This window comes from Lepidochelys olivacea (assembly GCF_965140295.1).
Source record: "Lepidochelys olivacea isolate rLepOli2 genome assembly, chromosome: 9".
In the NCBI taxonomy this organism is placed as follows: Eukaryota; Metazoa; Chordata; order Testudines; family Cheloniidae; genus Lepidochelys; species Lepidochelys olivacea.
In genome coordinates this window covers 79,381,734-79,401,384 of record NC_140419.1, presented here as the reverse complement: position 1 = coordinate 79,401,384, position 19,651 = coordinate 79,381,734, and the positions used below count along the sequence as shown (strand labels likewise).

Below are 19,651 nucleotides of genomic sequence, written 5' to 3'. Positions count from 1 at the left end.
TATATTTACACAGAATATCAATAAATTGCTTTCTTCACCATTATAGTAATCACATGATGTATATACTTTAATAACAATACCATGCACTTCTGTAGCACCTTCCCTCACAGAAGATCAAAACCCCCTTATGTACAATAACAAATTACACTGCAGTGGTTGAATACTGGACATTGCTTGAATTCTGAACAGCTGTCCAGTATGACCAAGGTCATACTCCTTATTATTCAATATTTGCATGTATTCACACAAATTGCTTTCTCTTTGTCCACAGGAAGGGTAAAGGAATCACTATTCTTCACATGGACACCCTGTGACTAGGTGTACGGGGCCCTTTGAGGCCTCGTAGTCCTACCATACCCCACCCCAGAAAAGGGGCAGTAAGGGTGGGTCCTGCAGGGCTGCCTAAAAAGGCTGCAGGGAAGCAGCCAATCAGAGCTCAACAGGCTCAGATAAAAGGAGCTGCAGGGCCTAAGCAGATCGGTTCCTGGTGGGGACCAGAGGAGCAAGGAGGGTGTTCTTTGCTGGAGTTCAAGGGAGACCCAGAAAATGGGTTCTGTTGACACTGATATTCCATGAGGAAGAACTTCAGCCCTGAGGTAAGGGTAAAGAGGAAGGGGCTACATGGGAAGTGACCCAGAAAAAGGCAGCAGCAACTATTACAGGAAGCAGCATGTGGCTGCTATTTATAGGGACCCTGGGCGGGATTTGAAGTAATGGGTTGGCCTGGGTCCCCCCACCAGCCACTGGCAGAGTGGCCTAAGCCCCAAGGAGGGGATAAGACTTGTTTAGAGGACCAAGTGAAGGGCAGGACTTAAAGAGTCTCCAGGGAGAAAGCCCTGGGGGCTCTACTCTAGACCAAAGCAGCCAGGGACTTAAAACCTAGCCCAGAAGGGGTTGAGGACTGAGCCCAGAGACAGGGCTAAAGAGATTGTCAAAGGCACAGGGACAGGCCCTCTTGGACCTTTTGCCCCGGAAGGGGTTTGTTTGTTCACAGGTTGACAGCATGAGCCTTGACTGGAGGGCTGAGACACTGAAGACCTGCCTGATAAGGGCAACAGCCGACGGGGCACCACGCAAAGAGAGCGTGCAGATTCACACCAATCTGACAGGGGGTGCTCACGAGAGGTGTGTGCACACAATCACACACCCGTATTCACACAGGAAACACAAGCTTTTGCTGCTTACTACCTGTTTCACATTACTTATTATTTGTTATTCTCCTATTTCAGAAAATTTCAGTCAGCCCATCATGTAGTACAGTGGTTCTCAACCAGGGCTATGCATACCCTGGGGTACGCAGAGATCTCTCAGGGGATACATCAACTCATCTAGATATTTGCCTAGTTTTACAACAGGCTACATAAAAAGCATGAGCGAAGTCAGTACTAAAATTTCATACAGACAATAACTTGTTCATACTGCTCTATATACTGTACACTGAAATGTAAGTACAATGTTTATATTCCAATTTATTTATTTTATAATTGTATAGTACAAATGAGAAAGTGAGCAATTTTTCAGTAATAGTGTGCTGTGACACTTTTGTATTTTTATGTCTGATTGTGTGAGCAAGTAGTTTTTAAGTGAGGTGAAATTTGGGGTGCGCAAGACAAATCGGACTCCTGAAAGGGGTACAGTAGTCTGGAAAGGATGAGAACCATTGATGTGGTAGACCAATATCATGTGACATAGGCGATCAACCACACAGCACAAACAGTTGATAAGAATAGTTTGCAAATAAACAATTGTGTAGATTAAAACTTGTTCATATGAATTATTTTGGGAATAACAACTAAATTCACAAAAATTGGGATTGGTTCATGAGTGATATATGATCCAGAAAAATGTATAAATTCAGAGGATAATTAAAGAACAATTAATTAATCAACCACCTATAGAATTAGGCCTCACAACCTTGCTGGAGGGCAAGTGGGGTGCTATCATCCCATAGTTTAGAGATGAAAAACAGAAGCACAAAGAAGTAAAATGATTTGCCCAAACAGTTAATGGCAGAGTCAGGAAGAACCACTTTCTTTCGACTTCCAGTCTGGTGCTTTAACAATAAGACTAGCCATTTTTTTCAGAAGGATGGAAAGAGGCAATGGGCATTTAGAACAGTGCAGGTCTGGGACTCTGGATTATTTTTTAACAAAGCCCTTGATATAACCAGAGAGGCTCCTGAATTTGCCAGGACAAAGTTCTAATTATTACTGCTAGTTTGTCATTCTTTTGGTTACGTATTTCCACAGCCTATGCAATTCAGTGTGTGGGATCCAGACAAATGCCATTACAGGCATTTCACATTAAACGCCCACATGCATCACTTCTTTACAGCAGTGAGCAGGTTCTGTAAGGGGCACCTAGCAGCCCATCTGATATGCTCCAATCTCCACACAATCAGCCCCATCAATACAGCTCTGAGTTACTCTGTCCAACACCAGGTCTCTGAGCACAGAGTTAGGTGCCAGTCTTTTTACAGAGATATTGGATAACTCCAGGCTGCTTAGGGAAAAGGAGCAGTCAATGGGCATGGAGAAATGGCAAGAAATGTATTTTGCTATATTGCACATAGCATTCTTTGTTTACAGGCAATTCTGTCTAACAGAAACGTTTATGCTGGGCTTGGATTAAAGTAAGGAAATCAATGAAGGAACACAGAAAGTATAAGAAAATCTCTGGTGTGTGTGTCTCTCTCTCTCACACACACACACTTGCCACAACTTCAGCCAAGAGACTTACAAGCAGGTATATTATGCAGGCAAAACCAAAATTACTTCATACAGACCTGAAAGCTATTTGTTTGAGCAACAGAAATACTGGAAGACTCAGCTCTAGTTCCCCATGCCTGCAAGTCACATTTTTATGGGGTCCAACTGATGCCAATATAAACAGCAGAACTGAAACATCAAATATCAAAGGATACAAGTGGACAGGGCAATATGGTAACAGTCCCTGGAATGACCCTCTGAAATCTATTTGTACATACCTACTTGCTAAACTGATACCTCTGTTATGGACCACACAATAATAGTGGTGTTGATCATTACATACCCAATCTCATGAGAACACCCGAAAAGGTGAGCTCTCCAAAACCGACCTATCAATACACTCTTCATCTGTGTGAAATTACACCACTAAAGGACACTGCTAAAAAGCAGATCTATAAATCAGACAACAATTCTTTGAATACTCACTGGCTCCTTTCCATCCATGGCCTCCATCCATAGCCGTCTATTAGCTTCTGAAAGTGCTTGCAATGTGATAGTCCCGGCCCTGTGCAGAGAATTAAAGTAAAGGATTTTTTTAAGGACACAAAGGAATTTCATCCAAAATTTACAGAGTTTTATGTTTCTGGAGACCATTTAAAGACTCAGCAAGAGTGAGTGCAGGTGGCACTTTAAGGAAGGCAGTACACACGCATCATTCCAATTATCTATTTATGGATAGTATTTCTAAAGCTTATGTCTATCATAAAAAATGGAAGTTATACACATACTGATCACATTGGCAAAACAGGTCCCTAAATCATCTAATTCACACTATGTCTTTGTACATTTATCTGCAGTGACTGAATCATGTTTCCTAAGGGGTCCAGACATACTCTCTCCCATCTGGTTTTCATAGCTACTAGCCTAGCACATTTTCTGATGTCTTTTCAATTGTTAACGCTACAAAGTCATGTGGTTTTTGAAAAATTATTTGTCTGAGTCATGTTAACTGTTCCTCTCCCTTTCTCCAAGCACTTTAGAGAGATCCCTCTCAGCTTCAGGTGAGAAACTCCTTATTCACCACTCATTAGTACCATAATGCAGAAAAAGACACAAGTTAAATGGGCAGGGGAGAAATAGGTACTGGGGACCTCTGGTACTGTTAGTATGACTGAACATGCTATGGATACAGAGGTCCCTGTGCAGAGTTCACCCAAGAGAAAAATCCAGTGAACCAAATAGTAAAAGACTCTGGTGCATGACACAGTGGGTCAAATTCTGCCCAGCTACACCCTAGTAGCTCACTGGAGTCAATGTAACGGAGGGTAGATTTTGGTCCATGTGTTCGTATCTAATTGCCATCTTATTTGTAGATTTCTTAGGCAGAAGACAAATGATTCTAACATGGTGAGATGTTAGCTGATATATCAGGAAACAGGTTCCTAAGAAAAATCTGAGTGTGCAACTTTATTTCATGTCACGCTATACTGTCAAACACAGCATTGTACTGTACAGTCTATCCATTAACATACGGTGCTGGCTCAGTGTCCTGTGCTGGGGGAGACCTCCCCAACATCTCTCTCATCACCGTGGTAAGGAACTGGCCAGAGGTTCAAGAAGCGTGGCTGCTACAAACTGCTGAGGATATGACACAGTCACTAAGTATGTCTCTATGTTAACCCCGGCACTGTCATTACATCAAACTATGTATTATTATTAGTGGGCTAAACTCCTTCAGTCTTCTTCCACCTTTATGCAGGCAAGATGCCCTGCCATACCGAGTAAGGACTGAAAGGCTTGGCACATTGCTATACATTTCAAAACACTGCATAGTATTACACCCCACATTTTTCCAATATGCACAAACTACGGAAACACCAGGCTTGCCACAACCTCAGAAACTCACAATCCCTGAAATTTACTTGAGTCAGTCTCACCCTACTCATGTCACTTCTTTTCAAAGTTCAAGATAATTTGCAGTCTGCTGCTCCAAATGCCTAAATTAATAACACTCAACATTAGTGCAGGCACAAGAGAATTGATTTAGGAAAGGGAGAAATAAATCTGAATTTTGGAATTAACTGGGAATGTCCAAGGCTGAAAGAGTGACAAATGTTTGCCTTTTGTTTTATATTTTTGAGCAGGATGTCCTTCCCTGCTAAAATAGGATCTGATAAAGTAATCTGCAGTTTAGCGTTTTCTCCTTTGTTGTGGCTTAAGTACATACCAAGGCTTCCACAGCACATGTGTGAAATCCCAGCATTCATTCGTCTATGGCCTGATTCTGCTCCCATGGAAACGAATTAGCACTCCCAGAGTGTTCAGTGGGAACAGGATCAGACTCCCAGTGAGTAAAGTGAAAAATAACCCATGGAGAGAATCTCCAGCTGTATGACTGGCAATATATATATTGGTGGGGAAAGATACATGGAAAAATACGAGGACCTGATGCTGGTTGAAGACAATGGGAATTCAGGGTCCTCAAGTTCTCACAGAAGGTGCTCATCCTTTCACCCTATTAGAAGGCCCCATAAAAAGCCCACTGAATTTAACAGAAAGATGTCCATTGATTTCAGTGGACTTCAGATCAGGCATGAAGATTGTAGCAAGGAAGAAGAACAGGAGTACTTGTGGCACCTTATAGACTAACATCACTCCTGCTCTTTTTGCGGATACAGACTAACACGGCTGCTACTCTGAAACCTGTAGCAAGGAAGGACAGCACTGCCCCCTGCTGCATAATCTTCCTGCCCATACAAAACAGATTTTAGGATATTCAGAACAAACACACCCTCACCAAACGCCAAGAAAGTGGCAAATTATTTTCAAAACTGCAATAACAGAGAAAGTAGCAGTCACTCTGGCTCACCTTTCATTCGTCTCAATATCAAAACAAAACCTCTTGTCTATAGAATCAGTCTTTCTCCTTACGCAGTACTTCAATGTCAAGTCTGAGGTGCCCTAGAAAGAGAGAGACATTTAAAGCCAAGATTTTAAAAATGCATATAATAGGGGTCAGACTTCTCGGGTTCCTTGGATGGAAAGCAATGCCACACGGTCTGTTGAAACATCAGGGGTGACTGTGTAATCCCAAAGTGAGCCTTGCTAATCAGACAGCACTTGTAACATGATAGCAGATGGTCTCTCTCAACATTCCACAAATCACCAACCAAGATAGAGATCAACAGCTTCCTAAAACAGGCTTCCTTCATACAATATCAATTAATTATGGGGCTCATGGGATTACAGTGTGAATTGGTGCTAAAAATCCTAGCAACTATTCTTTCAATATGCCTTGTGACAGAAAGGTTGCTTAAAACAGACACTTTTAGAGGAGGACTGCTGTAGCCATGTTGGTCCCAGGATAGTAGAGACAAGGTGGATGAGGTAATATCTTCTATTGGACCAACTTCTGTTGGTGAGAGAGACAAACACAGGGCTCTTCTTCATCACCTGATTGGGGTTCATGGGTGCTACCATTACAAATTATCAAATTACTAACAACAGCAATAATGGCCCAGATAGCTTTTTGAAGCACCTTTAAAAACAATTTAAGCGAATAAAACTTCATGGGCAAATTTCACCTTCATTTACAACAGTGCAACCCTGTTGAAATCAGTTGTGTTGTAGGGGGCAGGCCTTGGCCCTAGGTTTTAATTACTAACTGGCAAAAGCAAATTGCAGCCTATTTATAGCCCCATTCTGGGGTCTTTATGACTTTACAGAAACCATGAAGTGAAGCTTCAGTAGCTTTTGCAAACCCATGAGAAGCTAGCCACTGATGCACAAACCTGGAATGAATTCTCCATCAATGGTTGGCATCTGTATTATACAGTCTGAATAAACAGTGAAAAGAACCAAAGAGATCGGCACTATTGATAACCTTCCACAGCCTTTTCCTTCTCCCTGGTTATCGCTATGTGTCTACTGTTGGTCTTTTGGTGGTTTTTTAAGAGTGCTCACTATATGGTTCCCTTTGAAGTTGTGTTGGTCTGTTATGCCAGGGGTTACCAAGGGATCCCTGAGAACACATGTTACTGACACAATGGGCTGTACAAGTTTGAAAGGGATATTAATCTGTATTAGGGTGATCAGATAGCAACTGTGAAAAAATGGGATGGGGGGGGGGAAATAGGCACCTATATAAGAAAAAGTCCCCAAAAATGGGACTGCCCCTTTAAAAACAGGATATATGGTCACCCTACTGTATTATTGCAAGCCTCTTCGTGCTTTAACGTTATTTTGCCACATATTTTTACATGGGGTATGTCAACAGTTCCATCTAGTCAATGTGTTTGGATGACTTCACTCTCCTAGAGGTTTCCAGAAAAGGTTTTATTTTATTGTTGCAACAGGCAATCAGTTGCCAAAGAGCAGGAATTATGGAGTCTTAAATTGGAGATTTCATGCTATGATTTGAAGTCTCCATGGGCTGCAACCCCATGCAAAGATGAGGATGGATAGGAGCTGTATTGCAGAAGAATTCCATAGATTTTCTTGGACTCATTGGCTGCATTTTGACCAGCCATTGTCTATCCAGCCTTGCATCCTACACCCTCTATTTCACAGTGAGCAACAGTAGAAGGCTGACAGACAGCAGCTGAAGCACCTACTGAAAAATCTGTGAGAAGGATGAAAAAAGATCCCCAAATTGTTGTTTTATAACATGGTGTAAAGATGCTAAACCCCAACTTCTGACTGCTCCCAATCACTGTACCTCTTCAATTTACTTAGCAACTAATTCCTGAAGAGAGGAATCCATAACCCTGAACCAAAGGGTCCTTTAACTGGAGCAGAGAGGGGGGCATTATGGAGCCATTCAAATAACCTTGCTAATTCAAGTACTGTAAACAATCGTCAGAGGCATCAGTGCAAGTCAGGTTGTCTCTTCAAAAGAAAGTGCCATGTGTTCACAACTGGTTCGCCAGAGAAAACATGCAAGCCAGCCTGTGCCGCAGACCCTGAGGAATTCTAGATATGACGCACACACTGCCCAAATTCGCAGGTGAGGAACAAAGTGGCTTAAGTCCTATGACTGATCAACATGTAAATTACACATAGAAGGGAATAGCTAAGAGAGTGTGTAGGAAGGCGAGCAATGAATGAGAAAGGCTTGAGACCGGAGCGTCAGCTCCCTTCTTGATGGGCAGATGTAGTGGCACTGATGCTGATGATCTCAGCAGAGGAGCCATGTCCAATCCAGGCCATGGAAAGTGAACTACTTTTCCCTAGCAGGGGTGCTTCCTGCAGATCAGCAGTGCTCAAGGAATTGTGTGTGTGTGGCTGGGGAAAGCTTTCCTTGTATGTCCATGATATATCTGTTCTGGGACTACAAAGAGGCCTTCCGTCTCCAGAGGTGTCAATCCAGTACTTAAATTAACGACCAATACTTTTTATGAACTGGAATTGTGTACATCACTGCTTCGTACAACCGGGATGGAATGTACCTGCTATATAGATATTTATACTTGTACTTCCTCACAGAAGAAACACGTCAGAATAGAAGGAAATGAGGCAGAACCTGCTGACTGTCAATGTTTGCAGAGATATCTCCTATAAGGAATCAACTCACTTGCTTAGCTCCAGGCTTCTGCTCCATGGGAGTCATCCTTAGCATCTTTGATTCCTTCTCATACTGGCAATAATATTTCATCCAAGATATGCCCAGTGCCCCTACAAAAACACAAAGATAGTCAAGAGTCAATAGAGAGCATGCATTAGTTTGACTGTCAACTCTCTGGGGCACGAACTATGTTTTCCTGTGTGTTTATACAGCATCTGGCACAAGTGCATCATTGTATCCTGCAGCCTGATATAGTGATACCCTTGACCACGGTTATTACTCTTTATTATTTATATTGAGGTAGGCCTGTGAGCCCCAGTCAGGATCAGAGCCCTGTTGTCAGGGCTGGCCTTACCATGAGGCAAACTGAGGCGGCCGACTCAGGTGCCAGACTGTGTGGGGGAGGAGGGGTGCCACTAGGATCCAGAGTGTAGAAAATTGTGTTTGCTGCTGGTGCATATGTATTCTCTCTGCTCTAGATGCACAGAGATGGTGGAGTGCTGTGCTGGACTAAGGGGGGCACAAGAGACATAACAGGCAGGCAGAAGAAAAGGTGAGAGGGAATAACAGAAAGCAGCAGGAGCTGCAGGGAGAGAGAGGAGGAGGAGCCTCTTATGTACCTGTTTAGCACCCCCAGGAGCCTGGATGATTAACACCAGCTTCTCAGGGAGCTTCCTGTTTTCTGCTGCTTCCCTGAACACACTTGAGGAGAACAGGCAGTCAACTGAAGTAGCAGGAGCCAGTTAGGCCCTTAAGATGCTGAGATCTTCCCTCATTCAGGCCTGTTACCAGCCTGCTTATTTGTCCCCTTCAATTGAGTGTTGAGAGCCACTATAGCTGGCACAGAACAGCAGTCATGAGTGAAAGAAGAAAACGCCCCTCTGGGCAGCATTCAGAAAAAGAAAGAACGCAAAGGAAGCTTTTCTATCTAAGCAGGAAGGAGCGCTCCCGAGATACATAGACACAAATGTTCATGGTGAGCCTTCCGACCCCAGTGAGGATGTGAGTGGTGAGGAGATGCCTGATCTTCCAGTTAGTCAGAGTGCAGGTGACCTGGCAGCTACTGCAGCATCCATATCTCATCTCAAATGGATGTAACCATGCACATTCCTGAAGAAAAGTGTAGATCAGAGAAGAGTGTGGGTGGAGGCGCAAGAAACAGCTGCTGCTGAGTTTAGTTCCTTAAGTATAGATGATCCAGGGCTGTGGACCCACTTGAGCAGTAGCCTGAGGGACTTCCTTGTACTGCATGGGCCACAGCAAGTGAAAAACTTCTTGTTTCCCAAAGACAATGAAAATAGAAGTTTCCATCCAATACATTACTGGTGTGAAATCCCCAATGGTGACAAAGTGGAGAGGCCATGGCTTATGTACTCAAAACCCCAGAATGCTGCATACTGTTTTTGTTGCAAACTCTTCCAGTCTAATGTTCCAGCCACATTGGGTTCTACAGGAACAAAGGACTGGAAAAATCTGGCTAGAAATCTGGCATGCCATGAGAAGGCAGCAAATCACCAGAGAGCATTCCATAGGTGGAAAGAGCGTGAGATGAGACTAAGGTTAAAGGCCACCATAGACGATCAGCATCAAGAGAAGATTGCATCAGAGTCTCTTTCCTGGCAAAATGTTCTGAAAAGGCTCATTGCCATTGTGAGAATGCTTGCTATCCAAAACCTAGCACTGTGTGGCATTTCAGATCAGCTGTATGTGCCAAACAATGGACACTTCCTTAAGATTGTAGAGCTGATGGCTGAGTTTGATGCTGTACTCCAGGAGCCTCTAAGAAGAGTCACCACCCAAGAAATATACACACACCACTATCTTGGAAAAACAATTCAAAATGAGATCATACAGTTACTGACAACAAAAGTCAAACAGAAGATTGTGGCAGATCTGAAGTCAGCAAGATATTACTCTGTTATTCTGGACTGTACACCTGACATTAGCCATATGGAACAAATTACTTTAATGGTGCGTTTTATAACAACAACAGAACCTGGTGAAAATGTCCCTGCAATGGTGACTGTCAGAGAGCATTTTCTAGAATGTATGGACATTGATGATACTACAGGAGCTGGTATGACAAATGTGCTTCTTAAAAAGCTGGAAGATACGGGAATTGCAATAGCCGACATGAGAGGTCAGGGCTACGATAATGGTGCCAACATGAGAGGAAAGAACAGAGGAGTGCAGACACGGATCCGAGAGTTAAACCCTCAAGCTTTTTTTGTCCCATGCAGTTCTCATTCATTGAACTTGGTGGTCAGTGATGCAGCATCAGCTTCTAGTGAGGCTGCTGAATTTTTAAATGTAATTCAAAGCATCTATGTATTTTTCTCTGCATCAACTCATCGATGCAAATTTTGAAACAACATCTGGGAACATCCTCTCTGACACTGAAACCACTGAGTGCACACAGTGGGAAAGTCGAGTGGAGGTGATAAAGCCTATCAAACACCAAACTGGGAAGACAGATGATGCCATAGTTGCCATTAGAGAGGATAATATATGACAACAACTGTTCATGGGAGAACAGTGGCAGAGGGAAATGGAATCACCAGAAACATACATAACTTCAAATTTCTGTGTGGCTTAGTGTTGTGGCATGACATACTGTTTGAAATAAATGTTGTAAGCAAGAGACTCCAAGATGTTGACCTTGATATATCTGGAACAATGGAACAACTGGACAAAGTAAAGTCATACCCACAGCCTTACCGGTCAGATGAGGGATTTCAAAATGTTCTGAAGAGTCCACAGAAGTTGGCAGAGGAACTTCACACTGAAGCCATTTTCCTACCCATTCAAGAATACAAGAGTCACCGAAGAAGACATTTTGATTACGAGGCACGGGATAATCCCATAAGAGACCCCAAACAATTCAAAGTTGAACTCTTTAACCAGGTGCTCGATGGTGCAATACAGTCAGTTGAAGAACATTTCATGCAGCTCAAGGAACACAGCAGTATATTTGGGATGTTGTATGATATTCCAAAACTTCTCACTATACCTGAAGACCTACACCAGCAATGCAGGGCACTAGAGACAGTGTTGACACATGATGACATGCGCAATATTGATGCGAGTGATTTAGGTGATGAACTGAAAGCCCTTTCAAGATACATTTCAGCAGGATCAACTCCAAAGGCTGTTCTGGAATATTTGTGCACAAATAAGATGACCACCCTCTTTCCAAATGCTTTTGTTGCTCTGCGCATACTTCTAACACTTCCTGTAACAGTTGTCAATGGAGAACGTAGCTTCTCCAAGCTGAAGTTAATAAAAACACATCTACGCTCCACAATGACACAGGAGAGGCTGGTCAGCCTTGCAACCATCTTAATAGAGCATGAGCTGGTCCAGTCTGTGGACCTTCAGCAGGAAGCAGTTCAAATCTTTGCAACCAAGAAGGCACGGAAAGCACCACTTTGATTATTCAAACAGATTACAATGCCAGTGTTTACTATGCAGACAAGAAAAGTTACATTTGCTGTTCAGGCATTTGAAAGTTAAGTGTTACTTAAAATTTTTGAACAAGGCATTTTAAGTTGTTAGTTCTCCTTTATTGGGGATGGTAGCAGAGTAGTACCATAAGGGGGGTAAAACAGAAAGAAGGAAGAATTGAGACCTTTCAAAGTTTTGGCCCAAGCAAGGGGGAATGGGGGCGTCATTTGAGCTCCCCACCTCAGATGCCAAAAGGTTGTGGGCCGGCCCTGGCTGTTGTGCTAGGGGCTGTTCAGACACAGAGGAAAACATGGAGCTCTATTTGCAGCATTGCCAGTGACAGAAGCAGCACTAACAAGGGAGGAAAGTAGAGGTAAAAGTTAGCACCAGCCTCCTCAGAAGGAAAAGCTGATGAAAGGGCATTTGTGTGACTCTGACATGGCAAACCAAACAGGACTGGTAAATCTAGGCCAAGAAGTACCCAGGCAACATCCCGGGGGGTGGGAGGTGAGCTGGGGGTAGGGGTGGGGGAGGTATATGTTTATTTGTTTTTAAATGGACACTACTGTTTTTTCCTGACAACTTTTTGATGACAGAATAAAGACAAGAGCACATTAAAATATCCTCTTCCATCAACATTTATGTTACCCTGCAATTTATTTTCCACTCTTCTTCCATTGTCTTAATTGAACCATTCTGTTCCTGACGTGCCTCAACCTTTTTTCCCACAAAAGAACCAACTGAACTATTTCAAACATCTTGTTTTTTCTTTAACCAATTCATAGGAAACAAATTTAAAGGCAATAAATATAGTTTATATAGTTTATTATCATGCAGGAATGTATAACATTTCCTTGTGGTCTAAAATGACTGTGTATGCGTATGTGTGGTTTCTTTATACACAAGACTAGTTGATAGTCTTCTATGAGCAGCCAATATTTGCCCTGTTTACATAAATATATCAAATGGGCCATTTACCGAATGGGCAGCCTGCATAGTGGCTTCCCTTGTAGGAATCTGACCTGAGATTGCAGAGTTGTCAATGTTTGTGCTTATATAACTAATCCACTGCCACATGCACATACAGACACAGTGATTATCAGCAGGGGATTGAACCCCAGCCTTCAACACTGGCCCCTGTCAACTACTAGTGGGCAGTAAGTAATAGGCTTTTATCCTAGCAACTAGAGACCAGATCACATGCAATAGGTTGGAGTATTACAGCTCGTGCAACAAGTGGAGTCACTGTATGAACTGTCCGGAAGAAAGGCATGTGAGATGGAAGTGGCCAGAAAAATTTGACACTCGCCTTATAAATATTGGTGCATTACTTACATACTTGCAGGTTGTGAATATGAACATCTATAAGAACAAAGGAACAGACGGTGCTTTGGCCAACATGCTACATGTAAGAGCTCTTCTGCCTTTCAGAGTACAAGAACTACTGTGTTTCAGACACATAAAGTGCCATGTTTCCACTGGAGCAGAGGCTAAATAACAGCTTATCTGTCTCAGTTATGTCTGGAACTGATTTGTCATTCTCTTTCTCACAACCCCAAAAAGATACACCTAGGCCTTTTCATCTGTATGCCTGCCCTCGACATCTGCTCTTGCAACCCTTTTAATATATCAGATTATTTATTTGGACAAGTCCAAATACTAACACTCACTCAAACCCCTGACACTGCCAAAAGTGGGGTGAAAGAATATCGGGAGGGAATGGGAGGGATTCAACACCCACAGTGTCTCTATCAAATCAAACATCAGGAACCTGATACGGGCTTTCTCTACAATATATAATTTACAGCCTCAACTGAACTATTATTGCACATAGTATAATCTTGATAAAAAAGGAAAGAATAGCCTAGATTTGGACTCCAGCACTTCAGACTCAAGCTTTAGACTCCAGGGACGGGATGAAGCAGCAAGTTAGAGACAGGGAGTGGTACTGCAGCCACTCTGTAGCTCACACTGAGATAGATGGGCACTGGAACCTTTCTTATTAAGCAAGAGAATATTGGTCAGGAGACCAAGTCTATTCTGGAAAAGAATGGCTAAATCTCAATCCTCCAAGCCTCAGTCTCCCCATCTGTAAAATGGATTATTAAATCTTACCCAGACAGTCACCAGAGAAAAGGCAATTAGTATCTTGCATACATGTCTCAGCCAAAAGATGGCATCTGTATCAGGGCCTGCCACACCCACACCAAGACTGCACCTGCATTTACAGCTAGCTCTGGCTCACGATCAGGTATGTAAGACAGTAGATACAAGGTGGATGGGAGATATGAACCCACTTGCTTCTGGCTCAGTGGCTAGCACATCCATACAAACATCCCCATGGCTATAATAGCTATACAGACTCCTGGCTGCAAGCTGAATGAAGCTTAGAGTTGGACGCATAACTAGGCAAGCTGTACAACCTACGGCTGGACCCTACACTTGTTTAACGTATACAGATGTGCACACAGGCCATTACATTTCTCCTGAGTGTACAGATAACCCTCTATGGTTGGCTTCCCGGGTAGCTTGCAAGTCAGGGGAGCTTCTTTCATCCTTTTCTTCAGGTCTTCCAACTCCTCTCGCGTGCTGGAAAAGTGATTCCTCGTCTGGTGAGAGAACAAAAGAATGATGCTTGAACATGGGCAAACAAATCTGATAGCTGGCCCCCACGTTTCCAATGGGCACTCACAAATGCACTGTCAGCATGCACAAAATGCCACACGCCCACTTTTGTGGGAATGATCAGTGGCAGATTGAAAAGATGGCATCAAAAAACCCCAAGTCCTGAAGCTAGCAGAAAAGCTGGCCCATAACGGTCAGTGGACAGACAGGGTTGAACATCATATGCATGGAGCTGGGGACACGGTGGCTGAGGAACAAAATGTGTTACGATGGAGGGTAGCTTTTTGTTCTTTAATAATGAAGAGATTACAGCAGAACATTTTAACGCCAGAAGGATGAGGCACCTGAATGAGTTATCATTACAGAGTACACATAGTTTGCAACAAACACATTAACTTGGGCACTGGCTCAAGCCCTATGATAAGAATAATCATGCACATAAAGAATGTTTGCAAAGTTTTCACTTGCATTTCTACCATTTTGTTCATACAGAATCATGTCACCTCTCCAAATAAAATAAAAATCAATTATTTTTAACTCATGTACAGCAATTCAAAAGGATTTAGCAGCACACTGGGTTTGGCACAACCTTACAGCTCTTGTTCCTGAGGCTATGAATGTTGGCCATGTAAGGGTACTAATCTTTTTACAGTTAATTAACCATTGTCACAGCTTACAAGGGCTGTGGTGGATTCTCCATCACATGAAATCTTTAAAGTTAGGATTGGATGCCTTCTAAAAAGCATACCCTACCACAACTACAAGTCAGTGGGTTTGATACAGAAATTACTGAGTGAAATTCTATGGACTGTGTTATGCAGATGGTCAGAGTACATGATCACAGGAGTCCCTTCTGGCCTTAAATCTATGAAATATGCTGTAGTAGCACCTGTAGGCTGTTCTTTCTAGGAAGAAAGGAATTTATGGACAGAAGGCATTTTTATGAAGGAAAGAGCATTTTTGTGCCCCTCCCAGAAAGCAAACAAGGGTTGTCCACCCTGCATGGGAAAGGTTTTTATGCCAGAGGTATTTAGATGCATGACAGGACAGAGAGCATGATATGAGAGTGTGTGTGCAGCTGGACAGGAACTTACATTCTGCAGGCTGAGCTGAAGCTGCTGTTTATAAGGGAGGAAGTCCTGCGTGAGTTCAACTGTCAGGTTGTTGTATGTAAAGAGGCTGTGAAGAAAGGCCAACACCTGCGCAGGAAAGAAAGATGATGGATTAGCCTTTGCGTCAAAGACAATAGTATAAAGTCAGGCAAAAGGTGGACAGAGAACAGTTTTAATTAAATCAAACCTGTTGTGATCTTTACAGTCGAACAGAATTAATAACAGCCATAAAATAAAATATGGAGTCAGGTGAGAGGAACCCAATGCAGATTGGATTTGTACCCAGTGCTCTGACAGTGAAAGTATTCACAATTGCTCAAGTAATGATTTTTTTAAAAAGTGTAATCTATACATATGCCTCATAGTGTCAACTGATCATACTATGCTCAAATCGTTCAGACATGGGCCAGATCCACAAATCCTACCCAGTTATGCTGTAAGCAGGACTGCAAAAAGAGGGGCATTGGTGGTGTTACACACTTTCATTCTCCCACAATCCTGGGAGCAGATGGAGATGTAGTTCACTGGCCACAACAGCCTCCAGAGCCATGAGAAGTCTGTGCCACCACAAATGACAGCTATGATCCTTTGGATGAGTATTGCCTGTCGCAGTAAAACACTACCAGAAATGAAAGATTTCATTGGAAGAACAATGAAAAACTTAAGGATAGAATACACCAAGAGCCCCTCCTTATGTACACTTACCCGAGGAGGTCCTGCTCCAGAGTACAGTTATTCATTCAACCAGCATAATGAGCTGTGATCCACAGGCTCCCTGTTAAAGTGCTGAGCCTGCACCAGACAGGCCTGTACCACAGCAGGCAGCTGGGCCAGGAGGCATCTCTCCCTTTAGTGTCACTCTTCAACCTTCAAGGGCTACTACATCTCACCACACGCAAGGTGAATGGGACAAGCCTTAGCAAAATCTGTAGCAATGTGCTCGTTAGGCACATTTCACTTTTAGAGATAAAAGAAGACCTCACTATTCTTTATCTTCATGAAGCAGCAGCAGAGGTAGTGAAACAAAGATCGCTAATGCTGTACGTTTGGCTTTGCCTCATCATAGGGGCCTACATGGAATCGTTAGTAGGACAGGATCCAATTTGACATTTCCCACCCTTCCTTGCTCACCTGGGCAAGTCAATAAATGTGAGAGTGGGATGATAAAAAGGAGGCACTCACCGGCTCCACAATACTGAACTTCTTGCTCTCCTGCACTTCCTGGATCTGGTACACATACTCCAGGGATGACTCAAAGAAATTGTGTCTCTCTTTATTAACCTGCAAGTCAGCCTGCGTGAGAGAGGGTGGGAAAAAATCGCATAAAAGAATAATAATTCTTTAGTGGTGTCTGTATATTTCCCTGCAAGTGATAGCTATTACTTCTCAAGCCACAAAAGAAGCGAACCCAGGTTTTGAATGCTCTATGGGGACCATATCTGACTGGAACATTGGTCACATTTCCCATTACAATGTCTCTTAGCTGCATCCCATACGCTCATATGAATTCAGAACTTAGTGCCACTCTGCAAGGAATAAGTCTTTTTTTTAAAGTGCATTAGTTTTTGTGAAAGGTGCCAGACTGAGACACCTGCAAACGGCAATTCCCTATCTAACCACAGAACCAGTACAGCAAAGGCACAGAGAATGCAATTGTAAGAGTGTCCCTGCCTCACACACCCATGGAGGATTGACACCAGGACTTCTGGGTCTAAAAGCAGGGTCTCTTCGGCTTGAGCTCAAGGACCAAGTTTGTTAGCTGAGGTGGCAGCAGACTCAAATCTAGGTAGTAGAGGGCCAGAGAGACATCTGTGTAAGCATAGATTACACCAGCTTCCCTAGACTGCCTTGTCAATGTGCTTCAAACTTGATGTGAAATGACTACCCCCTGAGTTAGAGACAAGCTCAGTCTGGATGGACCATTCCCATCAAAAGGAACTTTACATAGATTTAATCTGTCATTATTGAAAGAGATGTGCGTTGGCCAGGAGTCCAATGTACCTGCTGTTACTTCTTCTCGACTCCAAGAAACAGAAACTTTTAAGGAAAATTTCACACTTGCCTCCTGTAACTGGGACTCTTTCTTCTTAGACGATAAATGCAAATGGCGATCCAGCATGGAATAAAACTTCTCACCGTCCTTCTCAAACTTTTTCTTTCTTTCCTAGAGATTGAAGAGTTGACACAGAACTGGATAGTCAGAGTTAGTTTGGCCTCTTCAGGTAGGAACAATGCAACAGTGTCAAAATTCATTCTACAATATAATACTACCATGAAGAAAAATGATGGGCCCATCAAAGTCGGGGGCCACCTCATATTTTCCATGTCTGTTTCTTCTTTCTCCAGCCAGTTCCATACACTGCTCTCAAATACACACAGTGACAGCTCGGGCATACTTCACAGTACAGACACATTCAATATTTTCTATTATCATCAACACAGCATAAGGCAGCCCGGCTGGAGAGGTTTCTTTCAACAAGCTTTCAACATGTCGACTTCTTTGCTTTTAACTGAACTTGAAACTTACTAACGAGAGAAAACAAATATACCTTGTTTGCTGATATTTTACTCAACTCAGATCAAACAAAAACTGGCTAAATGCTTTAATACCAAAGACACACCCACCCAAGACAATTAAAGATCTATTAGGATTTCAGTGTTTTCCAGGTTTTGAAGCTTTTTGTAAGTATTTGCCTTCTAAGCTGTACCAGAGCTGAAGCAAAAGATTAAATAAAGTTTTGAAAGGGCTAACACATGGCTTCTTATCGATCGCTATTATATATTTAAAACACACACACATTGGTCAGGGAGAAAGAAAGAAAGAAAGAAAGAAAGAAAGAAAGAAAGAAAGAAAGAAAGAAAGAAAGAAAGAAAGAAAGAAAGAAAGAAAGAAAGAAAGAAACCTTGACGGTGCATGAACTTAACAAAGCAACTAATGATTTGACTGGTGCCACCATAGGAAAAAGATCCAGATGAGGCCAGAAAAGAGACACTGTTATCAGGAGGGTGAATGCAGCAACACTCAGAGAGAAGTTCAGCTGAGAAGCTCTGCCCCCACCACACAATGGTTGTGAAATCATTGAAGAGGGTGGTTTCCCCAAGATGCTAGTCTTTTGATTGTCAAACAGGCAAACATTCAAACTCCAAACTGGAAAATGAACCATGCTGTGGCTGGTGACTCTTGGTAGACCTCATTAGTAAAAATCAAGCAAGACAGTAGCCTCAATTATAGCTCCAAGCAGACAAGAGGAGGCTTATGCATATCAAAGGACAGGGCCTCGAATGCCAAAAAACCTTCTCTCTCTCCCTGTCAAGCTGTTTGGTCTATTTGTCAATTCAGGTATTTGAAAACCTAGGCAAGTGGAAAGCAGGGCTGGAAAATCCAAAACCCAGGAGGACTTACTGATACCCCTGCACACATCCACACAAAGCCTTGCCATTCTCAATCTGCTGCTCCTGGTATGCCCAGTCCAAATGCCTGTCCCTCTACTTGTTTTAAAAAGAACATTTTACACTAGGCCAAGCTTGACAAAAGAGACCATTCATATAAACAACACAACACATTGCTGGGGAGGGGTATCGGGGTTCGGGGTCTTGGCAGCGCTTACCACGGCTCCCAAGAAGTGGCCACCAGGTCCCTGCGGCTCCTAGACCAGGGGTGGGCAAACTTTTTGGCCTGAGGGCCGCATCGGGTTTCTGAAATTGTATGGAGGGCTGGTTAGGGGAGGCTGTGCCTCCCCAAACAGCCAGGCATGGCCCGGCCCCCGCCCCCTATCCGAGACCCCCTGCTTCTCGCTCCCGACTGCCCCCCCCCCCCCGTGACCCCTGCTCCATCCACCCTTCCCACCCCGCTCTCTGTCCCCTGACCGCCCCTGGGACCCCTGCCCCATCCAAACACCCCTTCTCCCTGACCGCCCCTGGACCCACCACCCCTAACTGCCCCCTGCTGCCCCATCCAACCTCCCTCTCCTTCCTGACTGCCCCCCCAGAACCCCTGCCCCATCCAACCCCCCTGTTCCCCACCCTCTGACCGCCCCGATCCCTATCTACATCCCTGGCCCCTGACTACCCACAGAACTCCCTTGCCCTCTATTCAACGCCCCCTGCTCCTTGCTCCCTTACCACGCTGCCTGGAGCACTGGTGGCTGGCAGCGCAGCTGCACCAGGACAGGCAGCTGCGTCATGCAGCACAGAGCACC

At 43.5% G+C, this 19,651-nt stretch overlaps 1 protein-coding gene across 6 annotated transcripts in view; it reads right to left on the bottom strand.

The window, feature by feature from the left end:
• The window catches only part of OPHN1 (oligophrenin 1), a 123,662-nt gene that overhangs the window by 32,748 nt on the left and 71,263 nt on the right, over positions 1-19,651 (bottom strand). For all 6 annotated transcript variants that reach the window (XM_084639557.1, XM_084639554.1, XM_084639555.1 and 3 more), the window contains 7 exons: positions 17,515-17,616; positions 16,635-16,745; positions 15,435-15,539; positions 14,195-14,324; positions 8,281-8,381; positions 5,578-5,669; positions 3,195-3,273 (listed from right to left, as the gene is read on the bottom strand). In XM_084639557.1, the coding sequence (XP_084495683.1) occupies positions 3,195-3,273; positions 5,578-5,669; positions 8,281-8,381; positions 14,195-14,324; positions 15,435-15,539; positions 16,635-16,745; positions 17,515-17,616 (720 nt within the window). The remainder of the gene's footprint in view (positions 1-3,194; positions 3,274-5,577; positions 5,670-8,280; positions 8,382-14,194; positions 14,325-15,434; positions 15,540-16,634; positions 16,746-17,514; positions 17,617-19,651) is intronic.